Consider the following 20,534-nt stretch of genomic DNA (forward strand, 5'->3'; position numbering starts at 1 on the left):
CAGAAACTAAGCAAAATGAGGACTCAAAATTCATTTCAAATAATGAAATGAATATATAACGTAGAATGGAACTGGAAAAATACCTGGTTTAAATTCTGGAAAGTACCAACTATACAATTCTGGATAAGTTGCTTACTCTTGCTTAGTCTTATTTAATGCCCATCTCACAGGATGTTATGATGATTAATTTAATATCTTTGTATAACACACAGTGTTATGTAATTTCTTCTTGTTTTTCTTGAGTAAATTCATATCCTTAAGAAACTCAGTGTAAACAATAGTTACTTACTTGCTTAAATTACTCTTATCTTCTATTATCACCTGAACTGTGTCCTGCTCAAGTTAATATGTGGAAGTCTTAACCCCCAATACCTCGTAATCTGACTGTATTTGGAGATAAGGCCCTTAAATAGGTAACTGAGGACAAATGAGGTCAAATGGGTGGGCTGTAATTCAATATGACTGGTGTCCTTATAAAAAGAAAATATTAGGACACAGACATGCACAGAGAGAAGACCATGTGAAGACAAAAGGAAAACATGGCATCTACAAACCAAGAAGAGATACCTCAGAAGAAATCAATCCTGTTGACACCTTATCTCAGATTTCTAGCCTCTACACCCGTGAGTGAGTAAATTTCTGTTGTTTAACCTCCTCAGTCTCTGGTACTTTGTCATGGCAGCTCTAGGAAACTAATACAACTTTTTATGGCCTCCTTGTCTCAGGTTGAAAGTTCAATATTTGGCATCACAGCTAAGAAACAAAACTATCATCTACATTCCTTGTTGTAGTCTTTCTTCCCCATTCTCATCGCTAGTAATTTTCATATTTGGGTCTGTTTTCTGTATCTTGTAAACAGAGCGTTACGCTCATTTCTAGTCTTACTGCTAATATACAATAAATGTGCAGATACCGAATAGATTTTGGAGAAGTGCAACATATAGTTGGTACATGTGTGATATGTGTGTATTCATATAATTTATACTTTTTCTCTATTTTCTTCCTTTGGTGTGAGCTAAGATTCTCTGCTTTTGTGACTAGCGCTCCTGAATACTAATCCCTGAATTTAATTCACCAAAAATTGTCCAAAATAATAATAATATGGGGAAAGAGAGAGTGATAGAGGGAGAAGAACAAACAATCAGGCAAGGGCAGTACTGTGAATTATTAGGGTCTTATTAATAAGATTATGTTAGTCTAGAGGAAATGACCGTAAGTACCATCAGTGAGCCCAGTTGGTCTTTACTGACTGCTAGACACATCCCTGAGTTCTGTTCTTAGTCTCCAACTGTATGATGACTACTGTCTGGAAGTATTATCTGAACAACTAAAGTCACTTAATGGAAAAGGAATATGTCTTTAGAGAAGCAACAGTAATTTTTCTATCTGATTAAAAAGCCATGTTGACTGTCTGGAAACCTCAGTCATATTTGTAAGCAGAAAAGCATTGGCTATTAAAAGTGGATGATGTAAAGAGATGAGCAGAAACTTTGGCGATAGGTATACCTGGATTTAATTCTCACTTCTACCACTTGGCAGCTGGATAGCCTTAGGCAAGTTTCATACCTCCCGGAAATTCACTTAATTCAGTCTGTAAAATGGCATAATAACTTATTATAACATCCTTTTAGGAATTTGAAATCAGTTATTGAAATAAAAGTATGCACTATATAGACAAGTATGGATTCCTCCATAGGTGTTTGACCTTTCATTTCTCCAGTATCCCACCCCCATGAAATAAAGAAAAATACTTTTTAAAATTTATGAATATTTCATTGTTCTAAAGTTAAAGCCATAAAAATAAAAATAATCAAATGGCCTACTATCATACCATTAGAAGAACAAAAAAATCGGTGTTCATGAGAGTTCCAAATTAGAATACAAGTTTTCATTAGGCACCTGTTTATGTATGCTATTCTGCTCTTTACAATAAATAATTAAATTTAAAAGACTTATTTCCTCACTTTTAAGACTTTATTAGTTTACAAATTACATATCGACCTATGCTAAAGTTTATACCGACCCGTGCTAATGAATTCAGTACAGAAAACAAAAAACACTGCACTCAAGCAAACTACATATATATATATATATATTACTTAAACGCATTTATATCCTACCATGTCTCATAAAGCATTGTGGTAACTCACCGGAATACAGACAATCAAATATAACTGCAAAAGCACTGAATATAAACAGGGCCAAGGATACATAGACAGAAGATGAAGAAAAGATGAGGGAAATGTGAACAGGAGGAAGTGTAGTTAATCGAGTTGTATGTTTTGACCTTAATATTCTCTGTGTGGGGACTTCCCTGGTGGCACAGTGGTTGGGAATCCACCTGCCAGTGCAGGGGACATGGGTTCGAGCCCTGGTCCGGGAAGATCCCACATGCCGCGGAGCAACTAAGCCCGTGTGCCACAACTACTGAGCCTGTGCTCTAGGGCCCATGAGCCACAACTACTGAAGCCCATGTGCCACAACTACTGAAGCCCCAGCGCCTAGAGCCCGTGCTCCGCAAGAAGAGATGCCACAGCAATGAGGAGCCCGCACACCACAACGAAGAGTAGCCCCCGCTCGCCCCAACTAGAGACAGCCTGTGTGCAGCAACAAAGACCCAACACAGCCAAAAATATATAATAAATTCATTTTTAAAAAAAGATTCTCTGTGGATAAAACAACATGTAAATAATTGGTTACAAAGCCACATTATTTGAAGGTGCCAGACTGCACATTAACAGTCTGACACAAAAGGACAGCACAGGAAAACTATTCAAAGGTAAAGATTTTGAAATCTTTGCAGTTTGATCCTTTTAGAGCAAGTATAATGAGCTCGACACACATTTCAACACTCAACATTTTAATCACATGTTCAAAGTATGTCTCAGAGTCATTGGAAATAGCTGTTGTTTCTTTCCCTGATATCCAAAACTGATCTGTGATGTGTAAAACTCAGGAGGTATTGATATCCACTTTTTGGCATCTGAACAGGAAACAAAGTTGTTTTGCAGTGCTAATAAAGAATGAAGTAAATGCAAAAGGTTACAAAAGACAAAGTACTGAGGGAATGTATTAACAAAACGAGTCAAACTAAATTCTGGTGAACTGGGGCCTACGATTTTACACACTCCATGGAAATACCCCAGCCTAAATACTGGCATAGGAGGAAGGGTACTGCGAAGCCCATCACAGTATAATCCTTTAAAATGTCCCTTTCAAGGTTGGCTCCACTCAACACTGAGTATAGGAAATCTTCCCATCAGGCAGAAACACTGGCTGCCCAATGATTGACCAAGAAATTAACACACTAATGAATAAATGATGCTAATTTATTTCTATCCCTGACAACGGAAAACAGCACACACTCTGTGTCAATGGTATGTCCTCTTTCCCACTTTTCTAAGTGGTAAATTATGTTTTTCCCTTCATTGCTTTATATCATGTGTGGCAGGCATGATGGGAAATGGCTATCAATGGTTCTGTTATTGATTTCTACCTTCATTTCACTGTGGCTAAACAAGATACTTTGTATGATTTCAATTTCTTAAAAATGTATTGGTACATGTATTGTGGCCTAACATATGATCTTTCCCGGAGAATGTTCCATGTGTACTTGAGAAAAATGTGTATTCTGCTGTTGTTGAGTGGAGTGATCTATATGTGGCTGTTAGGTTTAATTGATTAAATGTGTCATTCAGTCCCCCTACCTCTCTACTGATCTTCCGTCTAGATGTGTTTTCCACTATTGAAAGCAAGGTATTGATCTCCACCTATTATTTTAGAACTATCTATTTCTTCCTTCAATTCTGTCAATGTTTGCTTCACATATTTGGGGGTTGCTTGGTACATATATGTTTATAGTTGTTATATCTTCTTGATAGATTGAACTTGTTATCAACATATAGTGGCCTCCTTTTCCTCTTGTGATAGTTTTTGATTTAAAGTTTATTTTGTGTGATAGTAACATAGCCATCCCAGATCTATCTTCCTTCCTTCCTTCCTTCCTTTCTTTTTCTGTCTCTCTTTCCTTCTTTTTTGTTACTATTTGCATGGGATATTTTATTCTATGCTTTAACTTTCAAGCAACTTGTGTCTTTTGAAATCAAGTGAGTTTTTTGCGGACAGCATATACTTGGATTATGGTTGTTTTTAAAGTCCATTCTGCCAATGTTTATCTTTTTATTGGAGAGCTTAATCCACTTACTTTTTCAAAACTTACTGATGAGGAAGAACTTAATTCTGTCTGTTTCCTGCTTGTTTTCTGTATGTCTTATGCATTTTTTGCCCCTGATTTACTCCATTACTGACTTCTGTGCTTAGCCGATTTTCTTGTGGTGAACTCTTGATTCCCTTTTCATTTCTTTTTGCATATAGTCTATTGATATTTTCTTTGTGGTTCTCAAGAAGATCACATTTACCATTCTAAAGTTAAAACAATATAATTTCAATTGAAACCAACTTCAGTAGCACACAGAAACTCTGTTCCTCTACAGTTCCATTCCTCCTCTTTACATTATTGTTGTCACAAATTACACCTTTATACTTTGTGAGCCCAATAACATGGATTTATGATTATTTTATGCATTTGTTTTTCCAATCATGTAAGAAATAAAAAGTAGAGTTACAAGCCAATAACACAATACTGAATTTAGTATTTGCCCATGTATTTATCTTTACTGGAGATTTCTATTTCTTTCTACAGCTTTGAGTTGTTGTCTAGTGTCTTTTCATTTCAACCTGAAGGTTCAATTTAGCATTTCTCCTAGGGCAGTGGTAGGAAGTTGTAAAATAAATGCCCTCAGCCTTTGTTCATCTGGGAATGCGTTAATTTCTCCCTAAGTTTTGAAACCAGTTTGGGCAAATTTAGAATTCTTGGTGGACAGTTTTTTTCTTTCAGCACTTTAAATATGTCTGGCCTCTTGCTTCCGTGGTTTCATATAGGAAATTAGCTCTAATCGTTCTGAGGATCCCTGCTTTGTAACAAATTTCTTTTTTCTTTCTCCTTTGGGAGAAAAGATTCTTTCTGTGTCTTTTGTCTTCTGAGAGTTTGATTGTACTGTTTCTTGCTGTGGGGTTCTTTGAGTTTCTCTTAGTCCTGAAATCAGCCAAGGATTTATAGCAACCAAACACATACTGAACCAGGGAAGAGGCAATTTGGAAATGGCAGGAAAGCTTTGTGGCATTTTTACTTGCCCTTGCCCCATCCACCGTTAGTGCAGTGATGGTCTTAAAGTGGTGGAGTCTTAATGCAGTGATAGTCTTAAAGTAGCAGCAGGCCATTCCTAGTATGGGACCCTCAATCCTGCTTCAGGAGGGAGCAGAAGAGACCGTACTGTCAGATTATTATGTGTATCTGTTCTAACCTGTCTGGGAGCTACCTGAAGGACTGACACAAGATGCTTATCTCTGTCTTAGCTAACTTGGAACACAGTTTGGAAAAGCAGCGGTCATTGCTCAAAAAAAGTGCAAGGTGAACTAACAAAGCACAGATGGCTGGGGCAGAAGACTGTGCATTGAAATACAATAGACCACAGAAGATGCAGGAGCCAAAGTTGGGGGAGATTCTTTGGGAAATTAGAACCTACAAAAAGTACACATGTGTCCAGAGAAATTAAGAAAGCCACATGCATACTCAAGATAAGATGCATGTTCTGAAAACACCAGAGGAGTCTCTAAGCTTTGACCATGGGCTGAGCCCTGAACTCAGTGCAGGTCAGCGAAATGTTGAAGGAGTGATCCAGCAATCTGCACAATGGGCAGAGGTGTGTGGTTTTGAGTGTGCATGTGGATGTGCTTGTGTATATTTATTTTTGTTTGTTTTAGGTGCAGGAATTCAAGGAAATCTCTGTCAAAACATTAGCTAAATATGAACTAAAGGAACAGAGACTTCAGTGCGTACATACGATAAGGAAAACAGTCATTGCAAAAATAGTTTGGAAAGGTCCCTAAACAGACTACTACAGCCTTCAACAATCAAAAGCCCAGGAAACCTTGGGAAAGTGGGAGAATCTGATTTCCATAGATACCACATTATAATATTTGAAAGACAAGTTTTCAACCAAAAAAATCACAAGGTATACAAAGACATGGAAAAGTATGGTCCATTTAAGAAAACAAATTAATTGATGAAACCATCCCTAAGGAAGCCCAGACATTTCTCCATTGCATATTCTTGCCTCCTTTGTCATAGATTCATTGACCATAAGTGCATGGGTTTCTTTCTGGGCTCTCTATTCTGTTCCAGTGATCAATGTTTTTGTGCCAGTACCATACTGTTTTGATTACTGTAGGTTTGTAGCACAGTCTGAAGCCAGGGAGCATGATTCCTCCAGTTGTGTTCTTCTTTCTCAAGACTGTTTTAACTATTCAGGATCTTTTGTGTTTCCATACAAAGTTTAAAATTATTTGTTCTAGGTCTGTGGAAAATGCCCTTGATATGTTGATACAGACTGCATTGAATCCGTAGATTTCCTTGGGTATGATGGTCATTTTAACAATATAAATTCTTCCAATCCGTGACCATGGTATATCTTTCCAGCTGTTTGTGTCATCTTTAATTTCTTGTATCAGTGTCGTATACTTCCCTGGGTACAGGTCTTTCACCTCCTTAGGCAGATTTAGTCTTATGTATTTTATTCTTTTTTACGCGATTGTAAATGGGATTCTTTCCTTAATTTCTCTTTCTGATAGTTCACTGTTAGTGTATAGAAATATAGATTTCTATATATAAATTTTGTATCCTGCAAATTTACCAAGTTCATTTTTGAGCTCTAATAATTTTTTGATGGTGTCTTTCAGATTTTCTATGTATCATGCCATCTGCAAACAGTGACAGTTTTACTTTTTCCTTTCCATTTTGGAGTCCTTTTATTTATTTACTTTTCTTGTCTGATTGCTGTGGCTAGGACTTCCAAAACTACCTTCAATAAAAGTGGTGAGAGTGGGCATCCTTGTCTTGTTCCTGATCTTAGGGGAAATGCTTTCAGCTTTTCACGATTGAGTATGTTAGCTATGGGCTTGTCATATATGGCCTTTATTATGTTGAGGTATGTTCCCTCTATGCCCACTTTCTGGAGAGTTTTTACCATGAATGGATATTGAATTTTTTTCAAAAGCTTTTTCTTCATCTATTGAGAAGATCATATGGTTTTTAGTCTTCAGTTTGTTACTGTGATGATAAGAGACCTAAGACAGCTACAGAGGCTAAGTGACCTTTCCCTCCCTGAATGGGTAGGAATCCTTGTACTGCCTTCTAATTGAGTTAGTATCTGAATAAAGAACTGCCAGGTGTCATTTAGTTCACAATACACTGCTGTGGCAATATAGAAATGAATTTGCCTAAATCATTTGGCTTTTCTAAATTATAATACATGAATATACTGAATGAATACTTCAACTTAAGGAAATGTTCTTAAAAATATATTAATGTAGGCACTTCAGCAGAGAATTGAAAACAAAACAAATAATTCAGGTAAAATTAAAGTACACTCAGTTGTATCCAGTTTCCTCTTGTAAATCTCTCTTTTTCATTTGAGTGGACAGTCACTGGAGAATATCTGTCTTGGGGCTAAGGAAATCTAAGCCTTCTTGGCCACACTGTATTCTCTTATGTCGTTTAATAAAGACACCAGTTGGGTTGCTGAAAAAATAGTGGGAAAAATCAATCCCTCACATCCAAAGGGCGGCTCTTGAAAATATGTGGATTGTTGTAGTCATTTTGCTCTTCTGGCCTCAGAAGTTCTAATCTTAACCTTAGCCCCTCATGCAGAGAGACTTTTGAAACCAATTCCCACATTACTCATTATGTGACTGTTGAATAAGAGAAACCCAGCTCTTTTCCTGTGCTTTCAACCAGTTACCTTCTTCAAAAATTTGTTTGGATTGTTATACCTTAATCTTGCCTGGCAAGGGACTTATGGGAAGGTTCTTATTGTTGGAAAGTTTGGTGCCAGTATCTGCAAAGAAAGAAGAAAGTAAAGAAGGAAAGGTGTGTTTATCAAACATCCCAATAGTGAAGGTGTGTGAAAGCAACTTTTGCAAAAGTTAATCTGTCAGAGTTTAGCCGTATTATTATATTTTATTTTATTCATTGAACATAAATAATTATCAGTGAATCCTTTCTAGATTTTGTAGTTTCCCAAAGTTCCCTGTATTTACATTCTAAGTTAAAAAATGGTATTTTAAGTCACTGTTCTCCACTTTATATTATTTATAATCACCCTAATGACCTCTTCCTTCAAAGAAACGTGATCCTGAGAAGTGTCCTTTGTTTGTCTTTGTGGAATAAGTGATGGCGATGCATCCTGGAGACCTGTGAGATGTTTAAATTGTGGCCTAATGAAACTAGGATGGAGAGTTCTGGAAAGATCTGGAAAGATGGCTGGTAGAGTGTGGCCAGATGTGGGAGAAGAGACACGTACAGAGAGGGGGAGAGGAAATTTTCAGAGGGAGAAAATTAAACGAATAATTCAATAAGTTTTGTTGTGTGGTGTGGGATGGAAGCCTTTCTCTCCCCCTTTCCTTCACAATCTCTTTGTTAAAGACTGTGTTTTTCATTAGTTGTACTAAGATAGGATTTGCCGTTTTGTTTGGATACTGAGAATGGACCCATGGAAACAGTTACATTTGGGTTATCTCTGACTATCTTTAATGAAGAACATAAATATCGGCCACACTATCTATGCACATGCTATCACCATGCCTTTTTTGTTCTCTGTTCATATATCTAAGTCCTCTTCTTTGAGGTCAATCTCAAATCTCATCTGAAATGTACATTTATTGATAGATTCAACCCATAATGAACTGTCCCTTCTTTGTCCTCCTTAGGCTCTGATTATTTATAAAAACTCATTTTTGAACTTAGAAACTGTCCAATATGATATATTAGTTATTTCATCAGCATCTGTTATATCCTCAAGACAGTTATAAACTTTTGTGGGGCTGGGATCATACATTCTGTAATTTTTCTCAGTACTTACACTTACTTTGATAGAAAGCACATTCATTCATCTAAACATCATTTATTGAGTGTTAATTAAATGTCTCAACTCAGTAAATATTGTTTGAATGAATGCATGCATGAATGAGGGAGTATGCAATAGGTAGCCTAATGTACCGCCCGCTGTGAAAAAACCAAAAACATAAACACAAAAGCAAGCCAAAAAGTGGCCCAGGACTTTCTGTAAAATATCCTGCTTTTGTTGGATGAGGCCATGAAAATCAAGATGCTCCTGAAAGGTCTTAAGAGCTGACCAAGAATAGTAAACAATTGAAATTCTCTCAGGCTTATTCAACCCCATCACTGGACACATTTATACCTCTCAGGAATGTTATTAAAAGAAGAGATTAATAAAGCTTTTAGAGATGAGTTGATAAATCCCTAAATATTTAAATCTTCATTTCCTCCTAGGTTTCTCTATTTTGGGTTTCAAAAGATTTCAAGAAACCACAGGATAATTAAAAACTTAGACATTATCTTTCTTACCTTCATGTTTTTTGATGGTAAACACATTTTATTTTCTCCATAGTGCTGCCCAATTTCCACCAGTACAGTTCCTAAGTGAATTTTGCTCTGGATGGTGGGATATATAAGATGTAAATGAATTGTTTGTATATGTTTTAGAATTCTTCAAAAGGGCCTGGCCATGGAAATGCATTGAATATTACTTAAATAAGTAAAGTAACTTCCTCAGAATTATTATTCTATTCTGGTTAGGATACTCTCTGCCCTGGTTTGTTAAAATTTCCCTCTAGAGTGGTTTTAATTTTGTTTCTGGTAGGGTCCTAGGATTTATTGCCACACCCATCCTGCATCTGTTTTTCTTTGAATTACTCTCCTTGCAGTTTCTGATTCCTACAGGGCCTTCCAGGTTAGTGACAACCTGGCCATCACAACTCTGGGAAGGACAGGCCTACTTTTCAGAGGTGTTGATGTTTTCTGTACCTGAAGGTTTTCAAGAGATATCAGTCTTCCTCACCACCTCCCTTGGCCCTCTTAATGGACTAAGCATTTCCTCATGAAATTTCTGTAGGATATCCGTACTAACTTCTCAATATTGTTCCATCCTGAGTCTAAATTCCTGGCCTCAAGGTAATGTTAGATTTCTAGCTCCAGCCCCTATTTACATAAGGCCTATACTAAGGAACGGAATGCATAGACATCAGTCTGCTCTTATTTCTCTGGATTTAATTTCTCTGTTACTTTCTGAAACATGCAGGTGTTCCTTTCCTTCTTTTAATCTCAGCTATGTGCTTTTAACTTTTTCAAAATTGACCCAGAATTTACATGTGTCTCCAGTAAGAGTACATTAAATTGAGCTTACTCTGCTCTTCTACTGGCATATTTGAGATCCAAATAATTTGCTACTTAACTGGATTCAGTTACCTGTATATTACAGGCACCTAAAACTCACCATGTTCCAAATTTCCCCCTTCATTGTTAGCAATTTTCTTGGGAATCTGGATAACATTAGATGGAATAAAGTTAGTGAGTGGCCCAGGATTGCCTGAAATTTTGTTTGTCAGAGTGGCCAGGGAAGGTTAAGCAAAGAAGACAACCAAATGAAAAACAGAATCACATTATTATGGCTGAGACAAGATTCCATGCAGAGCTCTCTGTAGAACTGGGTTGGGTCATAACTTATGCCAGAGCTCTAGGTGGGGTTGACACCATCTCATGCCAAGCTCTCAGTTCTGGGCTAACGTCATCTCTGGTCCACTCTATGGAGTGGAAACTTTGGAGGAATGGCCAATGTGTTCTGCGGTGTAGGAAGAGGGAAATTGTGAACGTTCCTTTCTAAATTGTGGAGGAACTAACCACTGTAAATGTGCCTTGAACTATGGTGTTTAATTTGACCAGTCAGATCAATGACTTTCCCCTTGAATGAAATGCTGCTACGTATATGAGCGGAAAAACAAAACTGGTATAAGGAATAGATAGCTAGTGGGAAGCAGCCGCATAGCACAGGGAGATCAGCTCTGTGCTTTGTGACCACCTAGTGGGGTGAGATAGGGAGGATGGAAGGGAGGGAGATGCAAGAGGGAAGAGATATGGGGACATATGTATATGTATAACTGATTTACTTTGTTATAAAGCAGAAACTAACACACCATTGTAAAGCAACTATACTCCAATAAAGATGTTAAGAAAAAAACTAGTATAAGGAGATGGAGAGACTGGGAGTCTTATTTTCCCAGCAATTAACTTTTCCTCGACCACAACCTTCCCTTGAGTCTCCTAGACCTTGGGGATGATCGCAACCCCTTGGGTTGGGTGATGGCAACCCCATCTTCACTAGGACCTCTATAGTTAACTTTGATTTTTCCCACTCCGTCTATCCATCCCATGTATGCAGTCAGACATTTGATCTTGGACTTTTACTGACAAAATATCCTTGAATATAACCATTTCTTTTCACTCCCACTGCTACTGCTTTTGTCACTGCCTTAACTAGGGCTTTATCTTTAAGTCCTTTATATAAATATATAAATAAAATATACAAATAAATAAAATGTAATATTAATTCTGATGATTTTAAAGTCTTTTCTTGATAAAGACTTTTCCTGATAAAGATACACAATATCTTATATAAATATTTTTGTATTATCTGTTCCTTTCCTAGAATTTTAGTCATATGATTCTATCTCTTGGTATGTCTAGAACTTTTTGATTGAATGCTGACTATTTTATTTGGCTTTTTAAATTTTTCTCAGTGGAAATGTTGTTTTGCTTCAAAATATTTTACTCTACCTGGAAGTAGCAAATCTTCAAATTACAATTTTTTAAATGCTTTCAAATATCAATACTATAGGTGTCACAAAATCTAGAAAAATGACATTTGAAAATTAACTACTGCCAGATGTGTCTCTATAAAACTTTTTTCCCACTCTTGTAGCTATATATTCTTTAACTGCCTCCTCATATGACAGTTTATGTGTTTTAGAAATAAACTTTTAAGAAATAAACTTTGTAGTTTATAGACATAGATTTCTTTTAACATGGTTGATTAGAGTTTGCTTTTAGTTATTAATAGTTTAGAAAAGTTTATTTCAGCGTCACAATTTATTATGGATAATGTCACATTAATTTTCATGGTTAACTTAGAGAAAACCTCTATGGATTACTTCCTCATAAATATTTACTATTATAAATGCATTACTGATTTCAGTACTGCTATAGGATTGTGCATTACAGGAATTCTGATAAAATACTCATTCACACCATTCCATTACACACATTATTGATGGGGTATATTCTTTTATTTATTTATTTATTTAGTTATTTGTGACTGTGTTGTGTCTTCGTTGCTGTGCGCAGGCTTTCTCTAGTTGCAGCGACTGGGGGATACTCTTTGTTGCGGTGTGCAGGCTTCTTATTGCAGTGGCTTCTCTTGTTGCAGAGCACGGGCTCTAGGCACGCAAGCTTCAGTAGTTGTGGCTCGCAGGCTCGGTAGTTGTGGCTCACGGGCTCTAGAGCTCAGGCTCCATCGTTGTGGCACACGGTCTCAGTTGCTCCACGGCATGTGGGATCTTCCCGGACCAGGGCTCAAACCCGTGTCCCCTGCATTGGCAGGTGGCTTCCTAACCACTGTGCCATCAGGGAAGCCCCTGGAGTATATTGGTTTTTCTTTTTTTTTTTTTGCGGTATGCTGGCCTCTCGCTGTTGTGGCCTCTCCCCGTTGCAGGGCACAGGCTCCGGACATTCAGGATCAGTGGCCATGGCTCACGGGCCTAGCCGCTACGTGGCATTTGGGATCTTCCCGGACCGGGGCACGAACCCGTGTCCCCTGCATCGGCAGGCAGACTCTCAACCACTGCACCACCAGGGAAGCCCTGGAGTATATTCTTGACAGAAGGAAATTTCCGTTTTACCTAAGCATTGAAGAAAACTGAATCTTTGACTTATCTTTCACATGCCTGATGATTGAAATAATTTTCCACAGAATAACTTCTGGTTTTATACTTTTCAGTTCTTTTTTTCTTCTTCAAATGCACATGCTTTGAGAGCTGTGAAGTGCAAGACATGGCTATATTGTAAGGTGGTTTTTGTCCTTACGCTTCTGTGTCTTGTGCTAGTTAAGTCAGTAGAGTAGTCAGTAAGAGTACTGGAAGTTATTCCTGTAATGGGATACTATATAGTCAATTACATATGGTGGTGTCTGAAAATCACATAATAGCCTCACTTAAAACATCTCCTTAGCCAGATTTCAAAAAAGCCTGTGACCAATCCAATATGATCCAACATAGCGGACTATGATAGAAGGAAAATTGGCAAAGAAATAGACACTGGTCTTACCTGATGGAAGTTAAAATATCTCACTTTTGACCATTTTGCAAAAACCTATAATTACATGAACTAATTTCTAGGGTTCTTCGTAGGGCCTAAAAAGGAACCCATAGAGTTGTGGAACAACAATAGAAGCTACTGTGATGAGAAGCCCCGGCACCACAACAAAGAGTAGCCCCCGCTCACCTCAACTAGAGAAAGCCTGCACGCAGCACTGAAGACCCAATGCAGCCAAAATAAAAATAAATAAATAAAAATAAATAAATTTATCTTTTAAAAAGTAATACTCAGGTTTGAGTCATGAGAAATTTGATGAGGAGAAATTAGCTAATGTTTTCAGAACTTTTAAAATATCAAACTCAGTCTCTAAGATTTTAGCATCATATACAACATCGGTTACTTATTAGTGGTTTGGGAAGGCCAATTTAAAATTTTCTCATCTTACTGTATTGAAATTCATGGCCCTAATGTTTTCCACGTTGACTATATGAATGATGAAGAAAAGTCAATCATGTATTTCATTTCCAACTGGACAGAAAACAATATTTTAAAAAGTGTTTGGACTACTGACTTTTGATTTCTTCTAAAGCAAATGGATAGGTAATTTTTATTCCCTGATTAGGAGAAAAATGGTGGAAGAGGGCAGGGTTAAGAATTAAGATTTCAAGAGCATGAGAGGTAGATGGCCAACCAGAGTTCCTAAGGTTCGGTGCCTGTAACTGTTGCCGCCGCTTAAGCCTGCCAAAGCAGTGGTACGGCTGCTGCGCTCGTGTTTGCTACCTCTAGAAACATTCTTGCCAGTAGTGGCGGCAGCAGGACTCAATTACCCCCTTTTTTCACTCTCTCCAGAAGCTCCAGATGGCGTCTTCCGTGGGCAACGTGGCCGACAGCACAGAACCAACGAAACGTGTGCTTTCCTTCCAAGGGTTAGCTGAGTTGGCACATCGAGAATATCAGGCAGGAGATTTTGAGACAGCTGAGAGACACTGCATGCAGCTCTGGAGACAAGAGCCAGGCAATACTGGTGTACTTTTATTACTTTCATCTCTACACTTCCAGTGTCGAAGGCTGGACAGATCTGCCCACTTTAGTACTCTGGCAATTAAACAGAACCCTCTTCTGGCAGAAGCCTATTCGAATTTGGGGAATGTGTACAAGGAAAGAGGGCAGTTGCAGGAAGCAACTGAGCATTACCGGCATGCACTGCGTCTCAAACCAGATTTCATCGATGGTTATATTAACCTGGCAGCCGCATTGGTAGCAGCAGGCAACATGGAAGGGGCAGTACAAGCTTACGTCTGTGCTCTTCAGTACAATCCTTATTTGTACTGTGTTCGCAGTGACCTGGGGAACCTGCTCAAAGCCCTGGGTGGCTTAGAAGAAGCCAAGGCATGTTATTTGAAAGCAATTGAGACGCAACCGAACTTTGCAGTAGCTTGGAGTAATCTTGGCTGTGTTTTCAATGCACAAGGGGAGATTTGGCTTGCAATTCATCACTTTGAAAAGGCTGTCACCCTTGACCCCAATTTTCTGGATGCTTATATCAATTTAGGAAATGTCTTCAATGAGGCACGGATTTTTGACAGAGCTGTGGCAGCTTACCTTCGTGCCCTAAGCTTGAGTCCAAATCATGCAGTGGTACATGGCAACCTGGCTTGTGTATACTATGAGCAAGGCCTGATGGATCTGGCAATAGACACCTACAGGCGAGCTATTGAATTGCAACCACATTTCCCTGATGCTTACTGCAACCTAGGAAACGCTCTCAAAGAGAAGGGCAGTGTTGCTGAAGCAGAAGATTGTTATCATACAGCTCTCCGGCTGTGTCCCACCCATGCAGACTCTCTGAATAACCTAGCCAATATCAAAGGAGAACAGGGAAACAGTGAAGAGGCAGTTCGCTTGTATCGTAAAGCATTAGAGCTCTGCCCAGACTTTGCTGATGCCCATTCGAATTTAGCAAGTGTATTGAAGCAGCAGGGAAAACTGCACGAAGCTCTGATGCATTATAAGGAGGCTATTCGAATCAGTCCTACCTTTGCTGATGCCTACTGCAATATGGGAAACACCCTACGGGAGATGCAGGATGTTCAGGGAGCCTTGCAGTGTTATACTCGTGCCGTTCAGATCAGCCCTGCATTTGCGGATGCCCACAGCAATCTGGCTTCCATTCACCACGATTCAGGGAATATTCCAGAAGCAATTGCTTCTTATCGCACTGTTCTGAAGCTTCAACCTGACTTTCCTGACGCTTATTGTAATTTGGCTCATTGCCTGCAGGTTGTCTGTGATTGGACAGACTATGATGAGCGAATGAAGAAGTTGGTCAGCATTGTGGCTGACCAGTTGGAGAAGAATAGGTTGCCTTCTGTGCAGCCTCATCATAGTATGCTCTATCCTCTTTCTCATGGCTTCAGGAAGGCTATTGCTGAGAGGCATGGGAACCTCTGCTTGGCTAATATAAGTGTCCTTCATAAACCACCGTATGAACATCCAAAAGACTTGAAGCTCAGTGATGGTCGACTGCGTGTAGGATACGTGAGTTCTGACTTTGGGAATCATCCTACTTCTCATCTTATGCAGTCTATTCCAGGCATGCACAATCCTGATAAATTTGAGATATTCTGTTATGCCCTGAGCCCACATGATGGCACAAACTTCCGAGCGAAGGTGATGGCAGAAGCCAATCATTTCATTGATCTTTCTCAGATTCCATGCAATGGGAAAGCAGCTGATCGCATCCATCAAGATGGTATACACATCCTTGTAAATCTGAATGGTTATACCAGGGGTGCTCGAAATGAACTCTTTGCTCTCAGGCCAGCTCCTATTCAGGCAATGTGGCTGGGGTACCCTGGGACTAGTGGCGCGCTTTGCATGGATTATATCATCACTGATCAGGAAACTTCACCTGCTGAAGTTGCTGAGCAGTATTCTGAGAAACTGGCTTATATGCCCCATACTTTCTTTATTGGTGATCATGCTAATATGTTCCCTCACCTGAAGAAAAAAGCCGTCATCGATTTTAAGTCCAATGGGCACATTTATGACAATCGGATTGTGCTGAATGGCATCGACCTCCACGCATTTCTTTATAGTCTATCAGATGTGCAAATAGTCAAGATGAAATGTCCTGATGGAGAAGACAATGCAGACAGCAGTAATACAACTCTTAATATGCCTGTCATTCCTATGAATACTGTTGCAGAAGCAGTTATTGAAATGATTAACAGAGGACAAATTCAGATTACAATTAATGGATTCAGTATTAGCAATGGGCTGGCAACTACCCTGATCAACAATAAGGCTGCCACTGGAGAGGAGGTTCCCCGTACCATTATTGTAACCACACGTTCTCAGTACAGGTTACCGGAAGATGCCATTGTGTACTGTAACTTTAATCAGTTATACAAAATTGACCCATCTACTTTGCAGATGTGGGCAAATATTCTGAAGCGTGTTCCCAATAGTGTACTGTGGCTGTTGCGTTTTCCAGCAGCAGGAGAAGCTAATATTCAACAGTACGCACAAAATATGGGCCTTCCCCCGAACCGTATCATTTTTTCCCCTGTTGCTCCTAAAGAGGAACATGTTCGGAGAGGCCAGCTGGCTGATGTCTGCTTGGACACTCCGCTCTGTAATGGACACACCACAGGGATGGACGTCCTTTGGGCAGGGACCCCCATGGTGACTATGCCAGGAGAGACTCTTGCTTCCCGAGTTGCAGCTTCCCAGCTCACTTGTTTAGGCTGTCTCGAGCTGATTGCTAAAAATAGACAAGAATATGAAGAGATAGCTGTGAAACTGGGAACTGATGTAGAATACCTGAAGAAAATTCATGGCAAAGTCTGGAAGCAGAGAACATCTAGCCCTCTGTTCAACACCAAACAATACACGATGGAACTAGAGCGGCTCTATCTACAGATGTGGGAGCATTATGCAGCTGGCAACAAACCTGATCACATGATTAAGCCTGTTGAAGTCACTGAGTCGGCCTAAATAATGACTGTGTGCCCAGGAGAATTTCCCCTGTAGCTGACCCTCAACCTTCTAGGGGAAAGGGAACTACTTTTTCAATATCATGTTGCAGATGGGTGACACACAATGATAAGAAATAGCACAGCCAGACTTGCTTCCTGCATGATCATGACAGGGAGAGACACAAGAGATGGGAAACTGCTGTTCCACAAGGAGATTCTATCGAATTTTGCCGCAGCCAGGTGTCTGGAAGGTCTGGAAGGTAAGTCTGGAAGGTCTGATCTCCCTTGGTCTTCCAGGGGATGGATGGTTAGTGTGGAAGGGAGATAGAGATTGCCCAGCCGTTTTGTGATTATCATGGATGGATTGAGTCTTCTGAATTAATTTTTTTCTTTCTATTTTGGGTATTGGAGCTTTTAAAAATGTTTGGTTTCAGGTATTTTTATTCATGTGAAGTGTTTATGATTCTCTTGAGATCAGGTGTTAAGCTGAAATATTCCTTGTTTTAGTTTCTGAACTCTACAGATAAATGGGGACTTTGCTGGTGTAGTCTTTTTCTAGGTTTTATAAACCGCTTGAGCCTGTATCAGTCATTCTAGTGTCTGACATAACGTTTGGAACTCTCAGTGCTTTGTTGGTTTGTAGATGATGGCTTCAATTCTTTTTCTGGTCCGTTTCCTTCTTCCCTTCCCCCCACTTTAAAAATTCTCCTGTAACTTGGCTAACAAAAAACCAAGTCTGATTCAAAACCTCCCAGAGTGTTTCTCTTAAACACATCATCTGGTGCCAAATGAAGATTCTTAGGAGTGCTTATTAATTATGAAGGGCACAGTTGTGGTACTGTCACTGATGATAATAATAATGGATTTTTGGCCTGGAGTTTTGTCCTATTTCACCAGTGTTTTACTGTTGACTGCCCCTCTATGCTGCTTCCAAAAGTGATAGTGTGTGATAAGATGTTTACTTTCATTTCTAAAGTTTGTTTTGTTTTAGGTGAGTCCTGTTCTTCCTTTTTCTTTCAGCAGAAATGAAATTCCAGGTAAGTATAAGTATTCAAATATTTGATCAGTAATTCACAGTTATCTCCAGTACATTAAATAACTTTCATGAAAAAGCATGTTATAGGTAAAAAGCTCTGAAGGACCAGCTATGTATATGATAATTATGTTTCAGGCCTTCTAGGGTATTATATATAATAACTTGTCTTCTGGTCGTGGTCTTGAAGTCTTTATGGATTCAGCCTCAGTAGTAGCGAACTGCACTGCTACTTGGTTTGGAGTACAAATTAGACTTTAACCCTCCTGGAGGTTGAGTTTTTGGTATTGAAAACCATAGGAATGAAATTATTTTATTTCAACAAAGGATCGAGGGCTTGAGGCTTAAACAAGCCAACATATGTGTGGGAAGCAGTGAGCCTTGAGAGCACCTTCGGACATGCCAGGCATGCCGCTGCTGCTCGAAGGGACTGCTGCTCGAAGGGAACTACTTGTTCCCCTCCTTGTTCCATTCCATGGGAGATAAATCACCAGGGCCCAGAAATCAGAAAGAAAGTAAAATGAGACAAGCAAAGCTGTCTGCCCCCTGCACATGCAGGTTATTTTGGATGATTCTGGGTTTATGGGTTTTCTCCCAGGGAAGTTAACCTTGAGCCGAGACAGTCATTAGATAATGTAAACCACCGTCTGGCAACCTTCCCTTTTCTAGTCTATATAATCTTCACCTGTAGCATAATAAAACTTACCTTGCAACCATCAGTTGTCTTGGTCCTTCTGACCCCATTCGTCGGTGCTACTTCAGTTCCTTACCCCGTCCCTTCTGACCCTGGGCAGTGAAATCCTCTTTCTCCGGCTGGTCCATGGCAAGTGGCGCCCGAACAGGGACCTGAAGCGTGAAGGCAATTAAAAGGAAAAGAAAGTGCAGGTAAGAGAACCCTTATGCAAAATATGTGTGGCCACGAGTAAAAGTGAAACTAATAGAGGCATAAGGCAACAGTCAGAAGTAAAAGAAGATGGGGCAAAAGGGCTCAAAGGAGTGTGAATTATTTGCTCAGGTTTTACTTTCCATGCTTATAGCTCGGGGTAATAAAGTTTCTACCTCACAGTTGACTGAATTTTGGCAGCATATCCATGATGTATCTCCCTGGTTTCCTGATGGCGGCTCTGTGACATAGAAATCTGGCAGAAAGTTGGAGAAGATTTAGAAAATTATTATGAGTCTCGAGGGCCTACTCATACTGCTGTTGTTACATTTAGTTTGTGGAATCTGATAAAAATATGTTTAGGTTCTTCTCATGATAGTGTTGATTTGAATGTAAAGTCAGAAAAACATAAGCCTCTGACAGAAGAAAAGACTGTATTATCAGCTACTGTGTCGCCACTTCCTAAACCAAAAGAGGTAAATAATTTAAATATTTCAGATGAAGAGGAACATTTTGACTTAACCTATGAGGCTTTTAAACATAAAAGAGAGAGAGAAAAAAAACATAAAAGAGAGAATCATCCTGAGGATGATTTTCTAATGGCTATGATAGATAAGTCAGTGAAAAAGCTGCAAATTAGTAAGGACCGTCTTCCTCAAAAATCTACATCTGTAAAAATGCTCAGTCTCTTGCAACGTGCTGTATAAGCAGCAATAAAACAAGGAGAAGATCCAATTTTCTGTTGTCCTGTCATAGAAAGACCTGATCCTAATCATCCTCAACAGGCTATTAGGGAGCATCAGGCTCTTCCTTTTAAAGTTTTGAAAGATTTAAAATCTGCTTGTGCTCAATATGGGCCCACTGCTCCTTTTACTACTGCTATGGTTGACACTATTGCAGGAGAAGCTCTTTCCCCCGCTGATTGGAAGTCTATTGCACGAGCTTGTTTAAATGGTGGAGATTATTTAATATGGAAGTTTGATTTTTATGAACGGGCTGCTGAACAAGCAGAAAAGAATGCTACCCATGATATTCCTGTGGGTTATCATATGCTGATTGGGGAAGGACCATATATTTCTTTACAAGATCAATTAACTTATACCTTTGTTGCTTATCCTCAAATAAATCATTTGGCATTACAAGCCTGGAGGAAATTACCTTCTACACCCAAAACTGAGGATCTTTCAAAAATCAGACAGGGACCTGATGAACCATATGCTGATTTTGTAGATAGATTGTTACAGGCGGTGGGGAGACTCATTGTGGATGGACTCACTGGTACAATTGTAGTTAAGCAACTTGCTTTTGAAAACGCTAATAATGCATGTCAGGCTGTGATTCGACCTTGGAGAA

The 20,534-nt window shown here is 39.2% G+C and overlaps 2 protein-coding genes across 2 annotated transcripts in view; both read left to right on the forward strand.

The window, feature by feature from the left end:
• Positions 1-20,534, forward strand: part of LOC307055622 (BCL-6 corepressor-like) — a 792,095-nt gene that overhangs the window by 595,751 nt on the left and 175,810 nt on the right.
• Positions 14,144-17,284, forward strand: LOC307056691 (UDP-N-acetylglucosamine--peptide N-acetylglucosaminyltransferase 110 kDa subunit-like; the record flags this gene model as incomplete). The annotated part of the gene is made up of 1 exon (XM_079709537.1): positions 14,144-17,284. The coding sequence occupies one exon, from the start codon at positions 14,144-14,146 to the stop codon at positions 17,282-17,284; it is 3,141 nt and encodes a 1,046-aa protein (XP_079565663.1).

The sequence above is a fragment of the Hyperoodon ampullatus genome (assembly GCF_949752795.1).
Source record: "Hyperoodon ampullatus genome assembly, chromosome: 7".
NCBI classification, from domain to species: domain Eukaryota; kingdom Metazoa; phylum Chordata; class Mammalia; order Artiodactyla; family Ziphiidae; genus Hyperoodon; species Hyperoodon ampullatus.